Source organism: Anthonomus grandis, chromosome 11 (genome assembly GCF_022605725.1).
Source record: "Anthonomus grandis grandis chromosome 11, icAntGran1.3, whole genome shotgun sequence".
Taxonomy (NCBI): domain Eukaryota; kingdom Metazoa; phylum Arthropoda; class Insecta; order Coleoptera; family Curculionidae; genus Anthonomus; species Anthonomus grandis.
The window spans coordinates 21047531-21068153 of record NC_065556.1 but is presented as its reverse complement, the minus strand read 5'-3'; the positions used below and the strand labels follow the sequence as shown (position 1 = coordinate 21068153).

Genomic DNA, 20623 nt, shown 5'->3' with positions numbered 1-20623 from the left:
CATCTAAAGCTATTATTAATGATTTTGATTTTTCATATTATAATAATGGACTAAATAATTTGTTGGTAAATTTTCTTTGGCATAAAGAAGTGACAAAAGTTTAACAAAGGCTTACCATAAATACTTCCTAAAAATATAGTTTAAAGTCTGTTATCTTATCTCTGCATAAAAAGAAACACTTACTAATACCATAAATTGAAATAAATATTACATGTTTGGGAATTTTTTATGGTAAAGAAGTTTGTCTTTGCCAAACTTTTGTCACTTCAATATACCAAAGAAAATGTACAAGCAACCTTTAGTTTGCTCTATTAATAAATACTTAAGTTTGGATTAATTTTGAGAGACTTATATGTTGATAAATTTTTCACTATTTAGGATAAAGCAAAAGTTGTTTGAGTATACCCTCGGGTCTCTAGAAACTGCATATATTGATTGATTGTAGGAAAACTACAATCATGCATAAGAATAATTAAAAATATTGAACTTATATTTAATATAATTATCGTTTTTCCTAATTTTATCAATAGCTCCCATTAAAAACGTTCCAACCACTCAACAAAGATCACGTGCAAAATGTGTGGAATATTTCAGGTACCTCTCGAATTAATTCCTCTCTCTCTAATAGCAGACGGATGCGTCAGTCAGGACCTTCCCAGAACCATGTGTTGTCTGGTACGACCGCAGCCGCCACATAACCTGTTACAGCAGGCGATAATAGTCCGCCCCGTCAGTTATTTCAAACGTTTACTCTTCTTGGAACCATCGCCGACGGTCTTTTACCTTAATGGGACCTTTTGGCTCCTCTTTTTTCTTCTTTTTTGAAATACGAATCATTTCGTTTTCACACACGACCAACGTCATTTGGATTTTTTTTGCACCCTGAGTAGGCAGACAGATTAACTATATAAACTTACGTCAGTTTTTAGTACCTTTTAATGCCATAATATTTAGTTAGGATTGTTCAAGGGCTTACGTCATTTGGGTTTTATACGAAGGTGAGATGGGTCTAAAAGATTTACTTGACGTGGGTTTTAAACTTAAGGTGAAACTAAGCATTTTATCTATCAAAACAGTCTTTCAACGACAGTTGAAATTAAAATATTATTAGCATATTTCCCTCACTAAAATTAATGAATTACTTGCCTAAACTAAGCAGGTTTTGGAATTCAAAAACACATAAATAATTCCGTTGTACGTTAAAATCAAGATTAATCTTAATGTTGACTATAACAATAAGAAACCAAAGTCGTTAATAATAATGTTTTTCCATGGAGAGTTCAGTTACCTGTATAAAAAACCATCAAAACACCCTATTATGACGTCTATATATTATAGAGAAATACGGGTTTAGTTGTATAAACGATTTTAAAATGCTAATAGAAAAATCACTATTAAACATTAAAGATAGTGTGAGTATTGTGAAGGTTTTTAAAGTCAAGGACGGGTTTTGACCGATTAATCTGCGTCTTTTTTTAAGTTAATTTGTTTTTCTGTTTGCGTCTGTTTTCGGAAAGTGTTAAACTTATTATACCAATATTTGTATGAAAAGCAGGTTAGTCCTTAGAATAAAGATTTTTATGTTGTTATTGTTGTTGTTGTCATGATGAAAATTAATGAGCAAGTGGCTTAATTTATATTGCAACATATTTTTTTGTTTTACTTTTTTTTATGTAATTTTTTTAATTTTAAAGATTTTCACTACATTTTTGACTTATTATTTCTCTGCATTGGTTTAATATGTCCTGTTCGTTCCACAACCTAAAATTCCTGATATTGTGATTCTCATAATATTTGAAATATGATAATGTCCATCTTTTTTTGAATATATCAAAAAAACGCGAAATCAAAGCTATAATTATCCAAATAAATTATATATTTTTTCCGAATTATAGCAATTTTTTTTATTACATATATAAATTTATTACTAAAAGATTACTTTAAAAGTATGTATATATTTACATTTATTGTCATTTAAATGCAATATAAAATTTATTCATTAACTTTGCATTTTTAATAATGAATTTTTATTAAATTATATTATTTCCTTTACCTCATTTATATATTTAAAAACTCATATTGTATGTTAATATTTACAAAAATTATGAAGACAAATCCTAAGTAAATTTATTCATTAAACTCAATTTTAATTTACATTAAATTTAGGCTTTGCTTAGAAAATGTCCTAATTATTAATTTTAAGTATTTTCTTGTCTTACTTATTTAATAATTTGTACTTTATTAATTTTCTTAACTTATATTGTATAATAATAAAAAATGTAAAATCAAAGTCTAAGTAATTTTATTCGTGAAGTTTGCTGTAATAAAATGAATTAAAATTTATAGGAAATTGGGCCTTATTCATTATAATAAGGAGATAAAAAATTTGCATTTTGGCTAAATTTTCTATGAATTTTTATTATATATTTTATAATTGCTATGAAATTTAATTTATCTTATAATTATTGTAACTTACAAATGTAAAAATAAATTTCAAGATAACAGTAACATATAAATAAACATTTACATTAAGAAGTATTTCTAAGTTTACATAAATTCAAGTAGATAGTTTATAGTACAATATTATTACATTAACAAGAAGCAAATCTTACAGCAATTTAATTTCGTGTAATAAATAAGTTAATTCACAAAATCTATTTTTAACTTCTATTATATCGCTTTGTAATTAATTAAAACTCATATTAATAGTGTTAATATTAGTTTTTAAATTATATATTAAAATATTATAATAGTGTGGATAACTAAATTAAAACCAACTTCTAATAAATTTTATAAAATATTTTGTTTTTTTTCTAGATATGCAATAAACGGGCTGTATAAAATATTATAACAATTAACGTGTCCACCTTTTTTTGATATCATAAGGAAAACGTAAAAGGACATTTACAATTTTCAAATTTAAACAGCTTTTCTGAAAAAAGTAAAAAACTCATACTGTATGTTAATATGAATAATAACTAGAAAGTAAAGTCTAAGTAATTTATTCGTTAAATTTGTCGTTGATATTGAAATTTATAGAAAATTAAGGTTTTATTAATTAGACTTGCAGTTTGTATTTAGCAGATTAAAAATTTGCATTTTTGTTAAATTTTGTATGAATTTTGTGAAATTTTCGTATTTATCATTTATTCATTACATATGTACCCTTAATGAATTTTCTGAAAAATTAAAAAACACGTATTTTATGAAAATATTAATAAAAAGTATAAAAACAAAGCCTGAGTAAATTTATTGGTAAAGTTTAATGTATTTTTTTAACGAATAATTAATTTATTTTAAAAGCACTGGGTATTTATTAGTGAAATTGAACTTAAATAATTAATACTGAAAAATATTTTTTTTTTAATTTTTTTTTTAAATCTATTTATTAAATTTATGCTTCGTTTAGCAAATATAGTAATATTAATTTAATAATATTTCATGTCAGGTAATTAGGATATAAAATAAAAAATGCATTTTTAAAATAAAATTAGCATTTTACAATTTTCCATATAAAAAGTATAAATTTTTCTCTAACGTTTAATATATTTTTTTAACGAATAAATAATTTATTTTAAAATTACTGGAAACTTATTAGTTAAATTAATCTTTAATTATATTTTTTAAAATTGTAATTTTTGCTTGCTTTTAAATGTTTTTAGTTGGCTTAGAAAATGTACTAATGTTAATTAATTAATATTTTATAGCAATATTAACTTTCTTTTTATTACGTAATATTTCGTGCTAATATTGGATGTATTTCATGTAAAATTTTAATTTGTAAATTTATATTTAATGAATATTATAAGAAAAAATTATGCATTTGTGAAATAAGAATGACATTTTATAATATACCATATAAAATGTATATATTTCTATCTAAATACTTTAACCAATATTTTAATTTTACTGATTTTCATAATACATAGTAAGCTACTATCATAAATATACAGATCGTGTTATCGTGAGCTACGTATTACCCAAAATAATGGTAAGTAACACCGCTTGATTGAGGCTTGCAGGCGGCGGAATTTTTTGTTTTTATTTTTTGAGCCGGGAGTCAGCAGACCTCACTTTGTTGTGTGATTGATTGAACTTGATTCGATACGGTCCACTAGAAGTGTTGAGAGGAACTTGGAATGAGCAATAAAACAGTTACTCGTATCTGGAAAAAATATGAGTACAAATGTTTCAAGTATTCAAAAACTCAGGAAATATTTCCTGAAGACCAGTGATGAAGAATGGAATTTTGTGAAACCATGATGGAAAAGGCAAATGAAAACGAATATTTTTTAAAAAATATTTTGTTTTCTGATGAATCCTCTTTTCCATTAGATGGCAAACACAATCCTTTTATTGTTCGTTATTGGTCTCAGGAAAACGAGCACAGAAGTTTCCAGTTTCGTACCCAGTATCCTCAGAAATTAAATGTTTGGGCAGATATTTTGGGTGACAATGTTATAGGGCCATTTTTTATTGATGGCACTTTAAGCGCCCAAAAGTACCTTGAGTTGCTGCCAAACTAAGTTCTTCCTGCCATTCAAATCCTACCTGATGTAGACTCGGAATCGGTTTATTTTCAGCAAGATGGCTGTCCTGCTCATAACGCGGCTAGGGTAAAAGAATTTTTAACAAATACTTTTCCTAACCGCCTTATTAGTGGCTTAGACTGGCGATATTAAATGGTCTTATTAAATCTCCAGATTTGTCTCCAAATGACTTCTATCTGTGGGGTTACCTTAAGCAGATCATTTACAAGCATGAATTTAGTAGGCCAACAAATTTAGAGGAGTTGCGAAATAAAATTGTCGAAGGTGCCAATTCCATTTTACCTGAAACTCTTTTGGAGGTGCGAGATAGCTTTTACGATAGGTTAAGTTTTTGTTTAGCGAAAGAAGGCGGTTTACTTGAGCTTTTATTTAAAAAATGATATGTTGTTAAGTTTGTTTATTAGAGTTTTATTTCTGATTTTTTATTATATTTTTATCAGAGTTGATATTTTATTTTTTATTAGAATAACGCTTTCATTTTCATTATGCAAAACACAGTATATTAAACATTTTAAGATTACAATTCTATGCGGGTTTTACACATTGTCATGTCTGTAAAACCCGCATTAGAATAAATATTTTAAAAATGCCTGGATTTTCGCGTAATATTTTGGGACATTTTGTCGCCAAACGACGCAGCTCCCACAAAAGTCACATGTTTACTAATCCCGTCCTCGGGCCGGCCGGGGCGGTGCTCTGTCGCAGGCACTCGTACACGCGCGACTGCAAAATTTGGCCTCTATGCGGTTTCCTATAAGTAACGAACGAAAACACGATCTGTATACTATAAAATTACATTGAACATGTATATATTTTGTTTGTAAGTTGTAAAACGTTTTATTAGTATAATAATTTTGTTTTTCCATAAATGGCTAAAAATTTCCTGTATGAGTAAATATTATTTATCCATGGAATATATTACAAACAAACAAATATATTAAAACAATAATTCTTGTATATATTTGCGTCTAATATATGTAAAATTCATTTTTTTTTTGTAATATTAAAATCATCTATTAACGTTATTTCTTAAAATCTTATTCTTTGTTTTTGTAATAGAAAATTATAAACTTACTTAAAGGGAATGTTTCCAAATTTAAAGGCATTAACTAAGTACAATTAACTTTAGTAGTAGAAAATTATATTTTATTAAAGGGATAAAACATTTATTATTATGAATAGTATAAATTTCATTTAATAATACATTAAATTTGTAAATTATTAACTTAACACTTCTTACACTTTATTCTAAACTTGTAAATTTGAAATTAGGTTAAAATCAGCGGTTCATATGTTAAATGAAGTACCGTGACGTGTTTTTGTATTTTTTCTTTTGTAATTTATGAAAAAACGAAATCTATTTACATTAATACATTAAACAGTACTTGTAAATTTACATTAATTCTATTGTAAATTTAATCTTAATATCCCAAATCCTTGCTAAGTCAATTGGATCTGCGGTCATATAAAATTCATGTTTTAATATTGCCGATATTTTGGCTTACTTATATAAGACAATCCTCGGGGAGATGAAAATTAAAAATCTGTTGATCATAAACATTACACCTACAAATAAGTAGTGAACTATAAAATATATTATTAACAAAAATTGTCATTTTAGTTCTTAAACGTAAGTGGAATAAACAAATGATTTATAAACAAATACAAATGATTAAACAAATGATATTTTGTATACAAGAAACATAGCAAATTTTTGGGTTACGAAAACTAAAAAAATCTAAAATGCGAAAAATTATGATGAAATTACAATAAATTCATTTTTCGTAAACTTAGTAAAGATATAAGTTTACATTTATTTACATAACTTTTTTTGTAAATTTATCATTTGTTGGTAAATTAAATGATACACTTACGTTAATCATATTATATAATTAAGTTAAAATCAATTCTAGTAGATTTTAACATATTAAATTGTGCATTTGTAATTATTTGTATATGAAAATACATTTTTATGTAATAGTTATACTTACAGACTATAAATAATAATATGGAAACTAAAGATAAAGCATAATAGCAAACGAGTACATATCTGTTCTATTGAGAATGTGAGTAAGGTAAATAAAAAATAATTTTTAAACCTATAAGAATATGTAACACAAAGCAGTATTAGGAAAATTAAAATATAAAAATTCTTTTATCAAAAGTTGTTGAGTGTAAATTTACATGCTTTTAGGTTAAAAAATATCACTGGGGAAAAGATACTTTAAACTTCTTGACATAAATTGTAATAAATTATTACAGGTAATAATAGAAAATTCCATACGTAATCCTTAAAAAAAAGATATTTATCTTAAAAAAAACGCTTATTTTCTAACAACAGATTGGTTTTATCTTGTGTTTCTATCATACAAATGATACTACACCTCAGTTTTAGAGTCTGGATCGTAATCTCACTTTCTGGTTCATCACAATCTTGAAAAATCAATATGTTACATGCAATAGCCCTTATTCCTTTTACTCGTTGCTATCATCTTTGTTGTTCATGTAATACAACTGTCTGAAGATGACTTCAATACTATAGGGATTAAAGGTCCTTAATTTTTACTTGTAAATAGCCAAGTATCCCGTGATATTTAAGTGAAATAGTCACGTGAATTATGTTTTTTTTTTAGTCAGTCAGTGACTAGTTGTAGAAAACAGTTAAAAATTTAAAAAAACACTCTTTTTTCAAAAAATTTTTTACCTTTTTAAGTTTTTGATAATTTATTCGGCATAAAATAATCGTAAAAATTGCGGTTTGCTTTAATCTGTCAAGAGCCAAATTGATTACTGTGCATAATCAGAATTACAGTCACAAAACGAAATTTGGGACAGTGACCGCCGAAATTCTTCGCTTACGCGTTTTCTATTCGCACTTTGTTGTTGCTATGCTCTTTTTTCGAATATCTTTTGTAGCACACGCGGTAAAATATTTCGTTTAAGTTTAACTGAATTTACAGTTTTTGCTGCGGAGTTTTGGCCGTTTAACAAGTTAATCCCAGAAAGAAAATAACAATTTCTCATTTTACAAATTGTTACATATTAAATCTAAAATTAATTTTATGATCATCATAAATTTCTTAGGCAATATGCTCGCTATAGCTGATAGTACAAGATTTTATAGCTATCGCCTATGGTTCTTGAGTTTAATGACCTGAAACCAAAAATTAAAAACCCCTTTAACAAATCAAGGTAAAATAACAAAAAAACGACTATTTACTAATATCCGAAGCACTAAAATAACTCTCTTAGTAATTCTATTAATATTAATGGCTCAATAAAACGTTTATGACGTACGGCCTTGTACTTGCTTGCTGATAAACATATTTACCATAGAATTTCTTAGAAGTCGCCATTGACGAGAAAATTGATCCACGAGGACGGAACTCCAGAAATTCATTTGAATAGATCAAAGAACTACCGAGGGTCATTCGTAAACGTGACGTAACTTTTGACGACGCATGTTGTTTTCACATGATGCAATAATGGTCGCGATTCGAACATCTTAAGACGTAATTAGGACGTGGATAAGGGTGGCTTATTATGAAAGACAATACCTTAATTTAATACCTTTTAAATCGCATTCTTTTTGTCTACAATGTATGACCTACAGTGTTTTTTTAGATACAAGTCTTTATGCATGTTACTCAATGAGTAGTTTATGTTAAAATGTTTTAATGCCTAGTAATAATTTATAGCCTAAGAAAATTTAAGTTTTGCTAAAGGAGTTTTACATTTTAGTTTTCTATAAAATGGTTCATCAAGTTTTATGTTATATACAGTGGGTTCATTTAGTACTAGCTTCCTCTATTGTGGTTATATTTTTAAAGCGAAAAAGACAGTTAAAACTCGACTTTCTTTTAATCTTTAAGAAGCTATAGATCTTTAATTATTCATTATAGGATAAAATAATTTTCATATTCCTATTTTAACTTTTTAAGATCAATCTCATGACATGCATTTTTAGCTACGTTAACCATACATTTGTTTTTGACATTTTAAGAAAAATTGACAAAATCACATTAGCATTTTTTTCATCACATCTTAAAACGTTAAGATAGCATTGTAAAAATCGTTTTACCCTATGACAAGTACCCTCTTAAAGTAGAAAAAAAAACAAATTTTAAATGTCTCTAATTCCAGAACTATTTGATTAAAATATGACCTGCCTGATATCAAATTTTTTAGAATTTTACGAAGAATTTAAAAATCAAATAATATAATAAGGTCTTCCATTTAAAAACCCATATATGTCTTTTCTTTCTTCATAAAACAATAACAACCAAGCATTTTGTAATCACCCTGTATGAGCCAAAACAATTTTAAAATGTACCTTTTTCCCCCCTGTACAGTGTACACAAAAAAAATTAATTTTTTTTAATTCAAAAATTCAGCCATAATGGAAGAAAATAGTACTAAATAGATACGCTATATACCTATATGTTTTAAAATAATTATGTCTCTGTCACTAACATTCCCAACTGTAATTTATTTGTTTTTATTTTCATAATTATTTATATATGAATATAGGCTGTTAATTATTGTATAAATATTTTTTTGCCTCTTTAAATAATTAAAAATGCAAAATTTAATGTGTAAAAATCTGTTAAGAACTGATTTTAATTTAATTAACCAGTATGATTTATGGAAATGTCCCATTTAATTACAAGCAAATGGATATATTAAAATAGGTGAGTTGAGTGTGTATTTTGTAAACTTTATGTTCAGTAAATTTACACTTAATGAATTTACTGTTAGATTTAATTATTGTTTATTTAATAATTTTATCATAAATTATAGAAAAAAACTATTGTGGATATTATAATTAAATTTATCATCAGAAATAATATATATTTACAAGTACTTTAGAGTTACTTCTTTAGTTTTTATTGTAAATGTTACAGTAACAAACGGTCATCCTAGAAATAATTTTTTAATATAGTTCAGTTATTAATTACAAGAATAATGTTACAAGAAAAAAATATACTAACATAGGTCACGATACTACAAATATAATGTAGTTTGACATGGAATTTTATTTAACATTTGCAGTGTTAATTATTAGAAAAGATTAAAAGCCTAAATTAAATATAGTTTTCTGATGCAGTTATTGATACTTAGCAAATGCCTTAAAATTTGGAAAGATTTTCTTTAAAGTAAGCTTAAGATAATTTATTATAAAAAATTAGAACAAGGCAAAAGAATGTTGTTAATAGATAATTTTATTAATATAAAAAAAAAATTACATGCAAAAAAGTCAGCATTTAATCAAAGTTTTGTGTCATACGAATAAAGGGACTAATCACAACAGTTAACAATTAGCTGTTGTAAAAAACAGACCTAGAACCTTCAAATTATAAATACAAAAATAATGAATATATCATTTTTCTAAAACAACAAAAGCACATGTCAAATAAGGAACAAAAAATCGCTCCAATATAAATTAAAATTTATCTCAATAAACAAAAGACCAAAACTATAATTTACGGACTAAAGACTTGAAATGATTACAGATAAAAAGCTTACTGCAAAACATGAGAGAACAAAGACAAAATTAAAACGTCAAAAGTCAAAAACAAATATGACGTGAGTCATTTTGATGCTATAAACCTGAAATTTAAAAAAGCTATTATCAGGATAAGAATGTCTAATAAAGAGCGATTCTGGAAGCGATTCTAAAGGTTATTGGATTTAAGAACAAGCAACGTCTTATGACAACCAGTGAGTGTGATGCACTAACATTTAAGATGAACAAAACCACAGTTAGTATAGATTATGATAATTATATGCTCTCTATTTGAATGTATAGATATAATGCGGTGTTTCTTTTGTAATTTCTTTCTCACTTCCACCCACATTGAAAGTGTCATTTTTTTACGTCAAAATATTATCAAAGCCACGTCAAAATTCTAATACTGTTCTGCGCTTGTGCGAAAACAGAGATGGGATTTTTTGTCTTTTATAATAAGTTGAACTTGAAATTCCCGCCAAATTTGGAGCGTAAAAATTTAAATTTCCCGCCCGCTAGGGATCTTATAGTCGTTGGATAAAATTTTCTAGTTTGCAGTAAGAATTAAAATTTCCCGCCGATGCAAGAAAGTACATTTTCTCAGCTAATAGTTTATTTTATGTAGGATTTTAATAAATACGCTATAAATTTAAATTTTCCACCAAATCGCCTTGAAAAGTAATCAAATTCCGCGCCAACTAAGGTGGTTTCCCATGCCTATATATATATATACGATGGTGCGAAATATAGCAATGACAGTTGTCAAAATGGCGAATACAAGGTGCATTTGCTGTGATTTTGATAATCATCGATCCACAGAATGTCAGTTTTTAGTATAGTACCTTTAGCATTTTAACGAAGATAATTATTATATTTTTAAGTAAATTAAGTAGGGAAAAAAATAAGTTAGGCCAATAGGAGCTAAGTTTTACAAAAATATTTGTATCTAGAAAAATTATATGTAACAATCTTCGGTTTATCCATATCAAAATAGCATGGACGTTTTCTTAAAGGAAATTGTTTCTTCACTCAATAAATGCTAATCCTATTAGATAACTCATCTACACACTTGAATTGGTTTTCAGGATTATAAAAAAAAAGCTGAGTTTAATTATGATGATGTTATCTCATCGAAATGCTTTTCAAAAAAGATAATGACATTTAATTATCAATATTATTATATTTTTAGTGTTATTATATCAATCACTAAACAGAAGTCACAATTGAGCAATATAATATTGCAACAAATATTATTGTATTGGGAGATTCATTATACGTTAGAAAAAACAAAATGAGCATATTACTACAAAATTAAATTGTATAATTAAACAACATTCAAATAATTAATAAATACACACTAACTAAAGATTAGATGCAAACAAATGCATGGAGTTCCTTGTAACCTGTGATTGAGAACGTTTTAAATTTGAATTTAATTTTGAATGTTTTTATCAATATATATGATTTTACTAAATACTAATATTATCCCGGACTGCCAATCAGGTTTTAGAAAGAACTTTAGCACTACCACGAGTCTAATACACCTTCTTAATAACTGTAGGATAAATGAGGAAAAAAAGAAAATAACATGTCTTGAATTATTAGATTTTAGTAGAGCTTTCGATACTTTAAACCACGAAATGTTATTAGCAAAGCTTTATTATTTTGGTTTTTCGAATAACGCGATTGATTTCTTTAAGTCATATTTTAATAATAGAGCAAATTGCGTAGTAATAAACAAGGCTTTTACAACTAAAAACTCAAGTTATGATCCTATATCTACCGGTGTTCCCCAGGGTTCTATTTTGGGGCCGTTGCTTTTTTTATTGTATGTTGCAGATATGAAATCCTGCATAAAGTACTCAATGCTACAACAATATGCTGACGATTCCCAGCTGTATACTTCATTTTCACGTGAAACTCTACCCATAATAGAAGAATAATTTAATAAGGATTTAGAAAATATAGATAACTTTTCCTGCCACTATAATTTGAAATTAAATTCGTCTAAATCATATGTAATTTTTCTGTGTGGTGGAAAGAACGCCCTTAATGCAGCAACAACTTTAAATGCAAAAATTCGTAATGAGCAGCTGCCAGTAGTACGAGAGGTCAAAAACTTAGGAGTGTACATTGATAGCGGTATTTCATTTCAAACACATATAAGGAATGAGCTCAAAATTGCATACATGCGCTTAAAAAAACTTTACAGCTTAAAAAATCATTTACCGCCTAAAACTAAATATTTTTTATGTAACACAGTTGTTTTATCCTTATTTGATTATTGTGATGTGGTATATTCGGATTAATTGACTGAAGACTCCGCTTACTTACAACAAAAATTTCAGAATTGTTGTATGCGTTTTTCTTACAAAATGCCATTTATAAGTCACATTTCGCCTTATTTAAACAATAACTTAATTCTAAATATGAAAAATCGTAGAAAATATCACATGTATTCCTTCGTGTATAAAGTTATAAAAACTAGGGAACCATTATATTTAGCTAACAATTTTACAAATTTTCTTCATGAGCATAACACTAAATTTATACATTTATTTAGAATACCACAACATAGAACAGCAAATTTTCAAAAATCTTTTGTTTTTGTCGCCTCTCAACTTTGGAATAGACTTCCGGCTAATTGCAAAAGTTTTCCGTTTACTGCATATAAAAAATATATTCGTAATAAACTGAAAACTCAAAAAAACAATACTTAATCTACAATAAAAAATTAAAATAGCTGAGCCGCTCGATCTTCTATTGCCGTCTAGTTATTATTGTTATAAATATTAATTAATTTACCTTTCCTGCATATCCAGAACCCCCGCCTGCTCCGCCTTACTTAAATACTTAAATATGATACTCAAGACATGCATGTCTCGATTAATTCAAAAAATTTTTTTTTTACTTTTAAGGTTTTTGAAGGGCTATGCCACACAGGTTCCATCTTATGATGAACCTGTGTAAACGGTTCTCTATAATCGAGGCATGGTCCTATTTATCATGTATTTGGTAGGTTGTACAATATATGTATATTATTATGATACAATTTTGTATATGATTATTTATTTGCATTCATGATGAATAAATTTGTTTTGAATTTGAATTTGAAAAAATAGTAGTCAACAAATATTTTCTAGTTTAGCGTTCAGAATATAGTCAACCCAATATACTCGTTAAAAAGAATTCAGGTGAACTTTGATGAATATTGTGACATTAACACTGCCATAAAAAATACGATTGCCATAGATTCCTTCTAATTTTCATTAATTTAAGAAGATTTATTTATCAGACTTAAAAATTTGCATTTCAATACTTTAATTTTGATGGAATAGATTGAATAGAATTCGTTTTTCTTAAATCTATGTTTCATGTTAAAGGATATTTATTACTGAACTTAATTCTGAAAGTTGATAAAATACTAAAAGACCTAAAGTGCTCAATTGTAAAACCCATCTACAACCACTTTTCAACCACAGGTCCCAAGGGCCCTATAGTTGAAAAATTAGTTAAATACGTTATTTATGAACAGTTAATAGGACTATTTATTAAAAGTGATATAACAAATGGAATATATAAATATGACGCAAAATATTTTTAATTAAAATTACCAAAACTATGTACTACTTACTTATCTGAGACATATCAAATGGTCAAATGTAAATTGACTTTTTCTGAAAAATGTCAAACTGTTTACTGGGTTCTATAAGTGTCTTTAGACCAATATTATCTGGCTTGTGTATCAATAATATAACATCAGACTTAACAATTTGCCAAGCACATCAATTTTTCGATGATATCGATATCTTTTTTTAATCTTTTCTACAACTTCTAATGACAAATTCAGGTTAAAGAAGTTAATTGAAAGTAGATAAGAAAATTGATAAAAAAATCTTTACACACAAAGTAATAAATTTTTAACAGTACAATAAAATGATATTTAGGCAACTGTGGGTCACTGCTTTATTTCAAAAACAAACCAGATATAAAGAAGTCGTAAATACTGCAAAATAGAGCTATGTGAACTCTATTAAATTGCAGCAAATATAAACCAATAATAAATATGTTAAAATCTATAAATTGGCACAATATAGAACAAAGTTTGAAATATCAACTTCTTCTACTTTTTCTAGGATCATTGAATAAATTTGCATTCATTATTATCTCAGTTGCAATACAGATCTAAAAACTTTTAATGTTGATAATTAGGATTTTGTAGTTCCTATGTATAGTCTTATTAGCTTAACTTTTTTATTATCTATTAAATTGAACAAGGAGGTTTTATAAATTGAAATTAGAAATCTATCTTGTAGAAAAAATTATCTAGGCCTTATTATAATACAATATAAGCTACTAATAAAATAAAATTTCTATTAATTATTCGTGAAGGTTTTAATTAATGTAGGACTTAACTTAAGAATTGTCTTAAAAAATTTTTATAAAACGATTACATTACATTTATCTAATTTGAACTTTAATAATTCCCCAACAACCACCACCTTACTCTTACTCACCATATCCATTCATAATCCCATGGGTTAAGTACAGTGGTGCCCTCCCAGTGGTGGCATCTTTAGCAAACAAACTTTTTATATCTTTAGGGTCTGTAAGGACCACAGTGCACACACTCCCCAAGGTTAAACTATATACACTCCCATACTTCTTAGACAGTTCTGTAAGGGTTACGTAAGGAGCTTTGGGGCTTAACCATGGTAAGTATCCTAGCAGCGGAATCCCCCAAGGACCTGGAGGTAAGTTACGGTTTTTCCATAAGGTGTGTCCTAGGACCAGCAGCAACAGGGTAAGCAGCAAGTAAAAAAACATCTGGAACAATATAATTAAATAAAAAATCAAACTAAATATAGATTTCAAAGGTCGTTTAAATCGTTAATGATTTTTTTATGTTTTAAAGGTTGCCCGCCGAGGTAAATGAATTAATAATTATTTTCTGTTTCACCGGTCAGTATCATCCTGAAAGTTCGTTGACATTTTTAATAAATACATATGTGCCCGGTTACAACTTGCAATTAAGCAATATTATATTAATATGATAAATAGCCTTGGTATTTAAATAATCAGTTACGGATTTATGCAGCCAGAGATACATACAATAAAATTCTTCCTTATTAATGTAATAAATGCAGAATTCGGTTTTTAGGCTTGAAAACTCGTTCCTTTTGAACGTATAAGAACAAGGAGGATTAATATGGTTAAAAGTCTATTTTATTTAATACATAAATTGACTATTTTGGTCCCAAAATATAAATATTTCATTGTAAAAGTTATATAAAAATATAAATAATTAAAATCAAATACATTTTACCAAAAATTTCGTCAAATATTTTACACATCGATCAGGAAAGCGAGTTTTTAATTAAAATTCAGTGAAAAAATTATTTAGTCATAGAACACGAAGTTTAAGTAAATATTTTGTTTAAATTTGACTTAAAACTAACCGGAAATATTATCAACATTAAATACTATAATATGTGTATTAATTAGGATTGTTTTCTTATGCATAAAACGGGAATTTTGACTATTGGAATTTCGCTTTTATACCATAGAATTTAAACTTGGGTGTGTTGGCTAAAATAGGACCAACATGTAACATAAAATGACAATTTTATCTAAATATATTGTCGATGAAATAATATTGTCTCTATTTTTTGACTAAAATTTTGCTTTGCTAACGACCTTAATGCAAAAAAAATCAAAATATTACCAAATATAGCTAGACTGATTTTGACTTTTTTATCAGTCCTAAAGCAGTAATTTTAACTTAATATATTTTTATTTTCTTACCATAATATGCGTAATTTTTCTTTAAGAGAGCTTATTAATTAATTAAAAAAATAAATATATTCTATATAATAATAAATTTATATTTATAAATATAATTGAATTTCTTTTAAAAATGTTTATAAAGGCTATTCGTTAATTTTTTTAAAACAATAAAAATCCTCTGCCTTATTAATTTTTTGTTTTTTTTTAAATAATCAAAAAGTTACCTGCATAATAAAAATTCATAAAAACACACTTTAATTAACTCGCAAATTTCTTATGCTCACAATCTTATAAGAAGAAAAAAAAATGGACCTGATGGTTAACATGCGGAACACGACCGCGAAGAAACGTAAAGTACTTCTCAATTACTTTTACCTTGCCGCAAAAGAAGAAAGGTTTTCTTCGCTTAAAAGGTTAATAGCCTTCCGTTTTTCGATCTAAATTAATAAACAAAAACCCCCATTTTTCATTATAAATATTATTTACAACCGCTCATATTCCAACCGCAAAGTATACACCCGACAATACTTTATGATCATAAAAATTAACTATTGCACACTGTGACAGCAATTCCAGTGTAATAAACCCATAAGAATTCAAAGTATTCACTATACATGTACCATTAACCTCTAACTGGGTTAATACACTGAATTTTCCGATATACGTCTTAAAATCGTTGAGCTTCGCCACCAAAGTGGTTGTCCTTAGATTTTCATAAAAATATGAGGCAATTCACCTACCGGTAATTGACCCTTACCGGTGTGATGTCGCAACTCGATTCACCCAAGATCAGTTGGTAGATATTCGATTTATTTCGGATTTGTTGCAAAAACTATAAGGTTTATACTAGTTTTTTAGTAAATATAAGGCTTTTCTAGACCACGATTTACCCATTTTTATAAAATTCACTTTTTTGTTTTTTTCTATCTATCAAAATCAAAATTCGGTCTTATAGTATGTTTAGTAACAGTTTTAACTAATAAATGCAATATAAATAAAAACATAGCAATTTATTGAGCCAACTTAAATATATGGCCATATTTTCTCCCACAAATTTTAGTCACGTATTGTGACTAAAATTTGTGGGTGTAGAAATTTTGCATGTGCTGTTTTGAAAGTCTGTTTTTATTACGAAATTGTGCTGATTTTAAAGTAAAACCAGGGTTAGTATTTAAATGTAAGTGTATACTTCAGATTCACGTACGCGGAAATGTCGTTTAATATGAAATAAGATTATTCTGCATTAACAAAGGACTATCTGTTACTACGGGTAAAACGACACAGATAGGCATGAAGGTAAAATGGAATACTATGTCATTTTACAAACAAACATCAAATTAATTTAAATTTAAGTAATATTGTATTTTTTGTTTATTTTTAGCTACATTATGGTGGGAAAACGTGAAAGAACATCAACTAGACAATCGTGGGATGAACAAGCAATGCTAAGTGCAATTAACGCTGTAAAAGGTGGCCAAATGGGGTGGCTGAAAGCATCGAAATTGTTCAATGTTCCGCAAGCCACATTAAGGCGAAGAGCAAATGATATGATGGGACTGGATGGATGACATTTGATTCCTTTGCTTTGTGGTTAAAGCATTTTCAGACTTTTGTTAAAGCTTCTCCCGACTCAAAAGTTTTATTACTTCTGGATGGGCACACTAGCCACAAATCATTAAATGCCTTGACGTTTGCCAGAAGAAATGGAATAATTCCTTTATGCTGTCCTGCCCACTGTACCCATCGTATGCAGCCCCTGGATGTCAGCTTCTATGGTCCACTAAAGACATTTTATAACCAGGAATGTGCACTTTAGTTGAAAAACCATCCAGGGAGAGTAATAACACTACATCAAATTGGTGAACTGTTTACGTCCGCTTACGGGAAAGCAGCTCCAATTAAAAATACCACAAGCGCATTTTTAAATACGGGAATTTATCCATTTAATCCACATATTTTCCCAGACGAGTTTTTTGAGCCGGCTGAGACAACAAATAGATTATTAGAACCGACCATAGAAGAGGGAGCATCCCATCGCCCAGAACAACCATCAACAAGCAACGAAATAACAGTAATTGGTGTTACAGAAGAAGCAATGCAACAAAAACAAGGCAAAAGTGTCGATAAAGAAAATGAACCGAGAGGTGATCAGATAGAAAGCAATATAAAACAAAATCAACCATTAAGGAAAAGGTTTTCTCTACAGGAAATTTCGCAATGCCTGTAGCAAGAGGAACCAAAAAAAGGAAGACCAGACAAACTATAACCGGAGTCTTAACAACTACTCCCAATTTAGAAGAGTTAAAGCTAAAGGAAGAAAAGAAATTGCGAAAAAATGTGCGTCAATTTAAAAAGAACCTTTCTATCTAATCTTCTATCAAAAATTCTATTCTATTCAAAAATTCTCGATCCAGGGAGTCTTGGATTAGTTGTATTAATTGCCATAATTGGGCACATTGCTATTGTTTGTTTGCGAGATTTGCCAAGACTAATTCCTTATTAGCTTACTTTCTTTAACTATATTTTATATGTTCTATTTGTGTTATCACTTGTTTTAAGTATATTTTATTTTACATATACATGTTTGTAAAACGACATAATGTAACGTTTTTTAAAATGCATTTTCTTACAAGTTTTAAATAGAGTTGAAATATTTTTGTTTATGTTTGTCAATAAAGTTTACTTAAAGCAACATAGTGTATTATTTTGAGTTAATTATCTTAAATGGTTTTTGCATAAACAAGATTTAAATAAAAAGTATGTCATTTTAGGACACCTTCCCCTACTGAAATACTAAATGAATTTATTGGAAAATAAATAGTAGAAAATATTTAGTAAATATTACAAAAAATTGTAAAAGATAAAAAGAAATAATTCACTAAACAAATATAAGAAAAAAAAAATTTTTAAAGATATACTATTAAATTTTAATGAATATAGGGAACTAAAATCTTTTAACAAAGAACACTCATATTCTCTTTTTATGACCACAAACTGCCGATATATTTAACCAAAATTGCTATTTTATGACTTATATAGATAGTCATATTTTACTTAAAGCTTATGGCTATAAATTGACAGTATAAATACCCAAAATTGTCAATTTTGTAGCAAATAAGAAAGCCAAAATTAAGGTTAAATAAAAAAGGTTATATAAAGCCATATTTTCCTTTTTCATCCAGAAAAGTCAAATTTTAATGTTAATGTTTTAATTAAACTTGTTTTAATACAATGTAAATTTTAACAAATAAATATAAAAAATACAAAATGTTTTCATGATCCCAATAATAAATGAATAATGTTTATAAATAACTTAAAATATTAAAGTTAATTACAGAAAATTATTTTAAAAAAATTAATAAATAAATAATTTAAAACGAGCCATGGCAAAAAAATAAATTAAATGTGACTATATTTAACATGTTTTTTTTTAATTATAAAGCAATTAAAAAATTACTTTTTTTGTAAAATAATTTATAAAAATAAAATTGGATAATATATTTGTTTCTAATTTTTCCGGGGCAATTTTTTGTTTATTCCAGACATTTGATATGTTTTTCATTTTTTTGATGTAATTTTTTGCCTTGCATGGCTAATTTTTATTATATTCCCGGCATTTAAAGTCATTTCCTTTTTTGTTCTATAACTTTGAAAAAAAATTTGCTTTTTCTACAGTTTTTTTTTGTTTTTCCAGGGGTAATTAATTTATTTATTCCAGTCATTTAACGTCATTTTAAAGAGTCGTAATCCAAACTATTTTAAATTAATTTTATAATGTTCTATGCCATTTTAACTTTATTTCAGAAACTTTTGAAAACAAAATTTCCGGTTTTTCCAGGGTCGTTTTCTTAATTTATTCCAGGCATCTGACGTTATTTCTTTATTTCCTATATCAGTCGGGGATTTTGAAAAAAAGTTCCAAGTTTTTATAGTAATTTACTGTGGCTTCGATGAATTAAAAAAATATTTCCAAGATTTGTTTTTTTCTAATTTTTCAGTCACTTTTTTTTAATTCCAAGCATTTGATGCTATTAATAAAACCACTGAAACTAAATAACGAGTAACTAACGTATATAACTAAATAAATAGGATTTTCAATTACAGATGTGAGTCTTAAACAATTTAAATTGAATTTAAAACAAAGTCTTAGCAAAGTTATTGCAATTACATTTTTAAATTTTGAGTAAACCTTTGGGGTTATATAGTCCCAGAATACTAAAACAATTTATTGATAAAAATAAACAGCGCAGAATATTCTAATAAACTGTGTATTTGTAATAAATAGTAAATAGATAATAAAAATATGAATTTAAAAAAGGAAATGCTACAGAAAATTGTAAAAAATTAAAAAATTGATGAATTGTTATTTGTATAATATAAATATTGTAGAAGCAATGAAGGTATTATAGGAAAACTATAATAAACATAAAATTTAAAGAAAAAAAACTAAGATTCTAAAAAATGTGGTCATCAAAAATAATTTTAAGGAATAAATCGCTAAAAACACAAATACAAGCACATTTTCAAATTTTTAATTAGTTTGTCTTATAATAGCACTTAAATACTAAAAATAACTTAATTATCTGAATAGGATGATTGCAGTAGAGATTCTTATAATATATTAATGAAAATATTTTTTAACAACTTTAAAAGAGCTACATATTAACTTAAACGACTATACGATGAAGTTTTAAACGTTGCAAATACGTCTGGATATTTCCATATATACGCAAACATTCAGAACGAACCCAAGGCGAAAAATTTCGTAAAAACAATC

The 20623-nt window shown here is 27.0% G+C and overlaps 1 protein-coding gene across 1 annotated transcript in view; it reads right to left on the bottom strand.

The window, feature by feature from the left end:
• LOC126742210 (cytochrome P450 306a1) overlaps positions 1 to 20623 on the bottom strand; it is a 104565-nt gene that overhangs the window by 10013 nt on the left and 73929 nt on the right. Inside the window, exon 2 of the mRNA XM_050448811.1 lies at positions 14577 to 14886. Within this exon, the coding sequence (XP_050304768.1) occupies positions 14577 to 14886 (310 nt within the window). The remainder of the gene's footprint in view (positions 1 to 14576; positions 14887 to 20623) is intronic.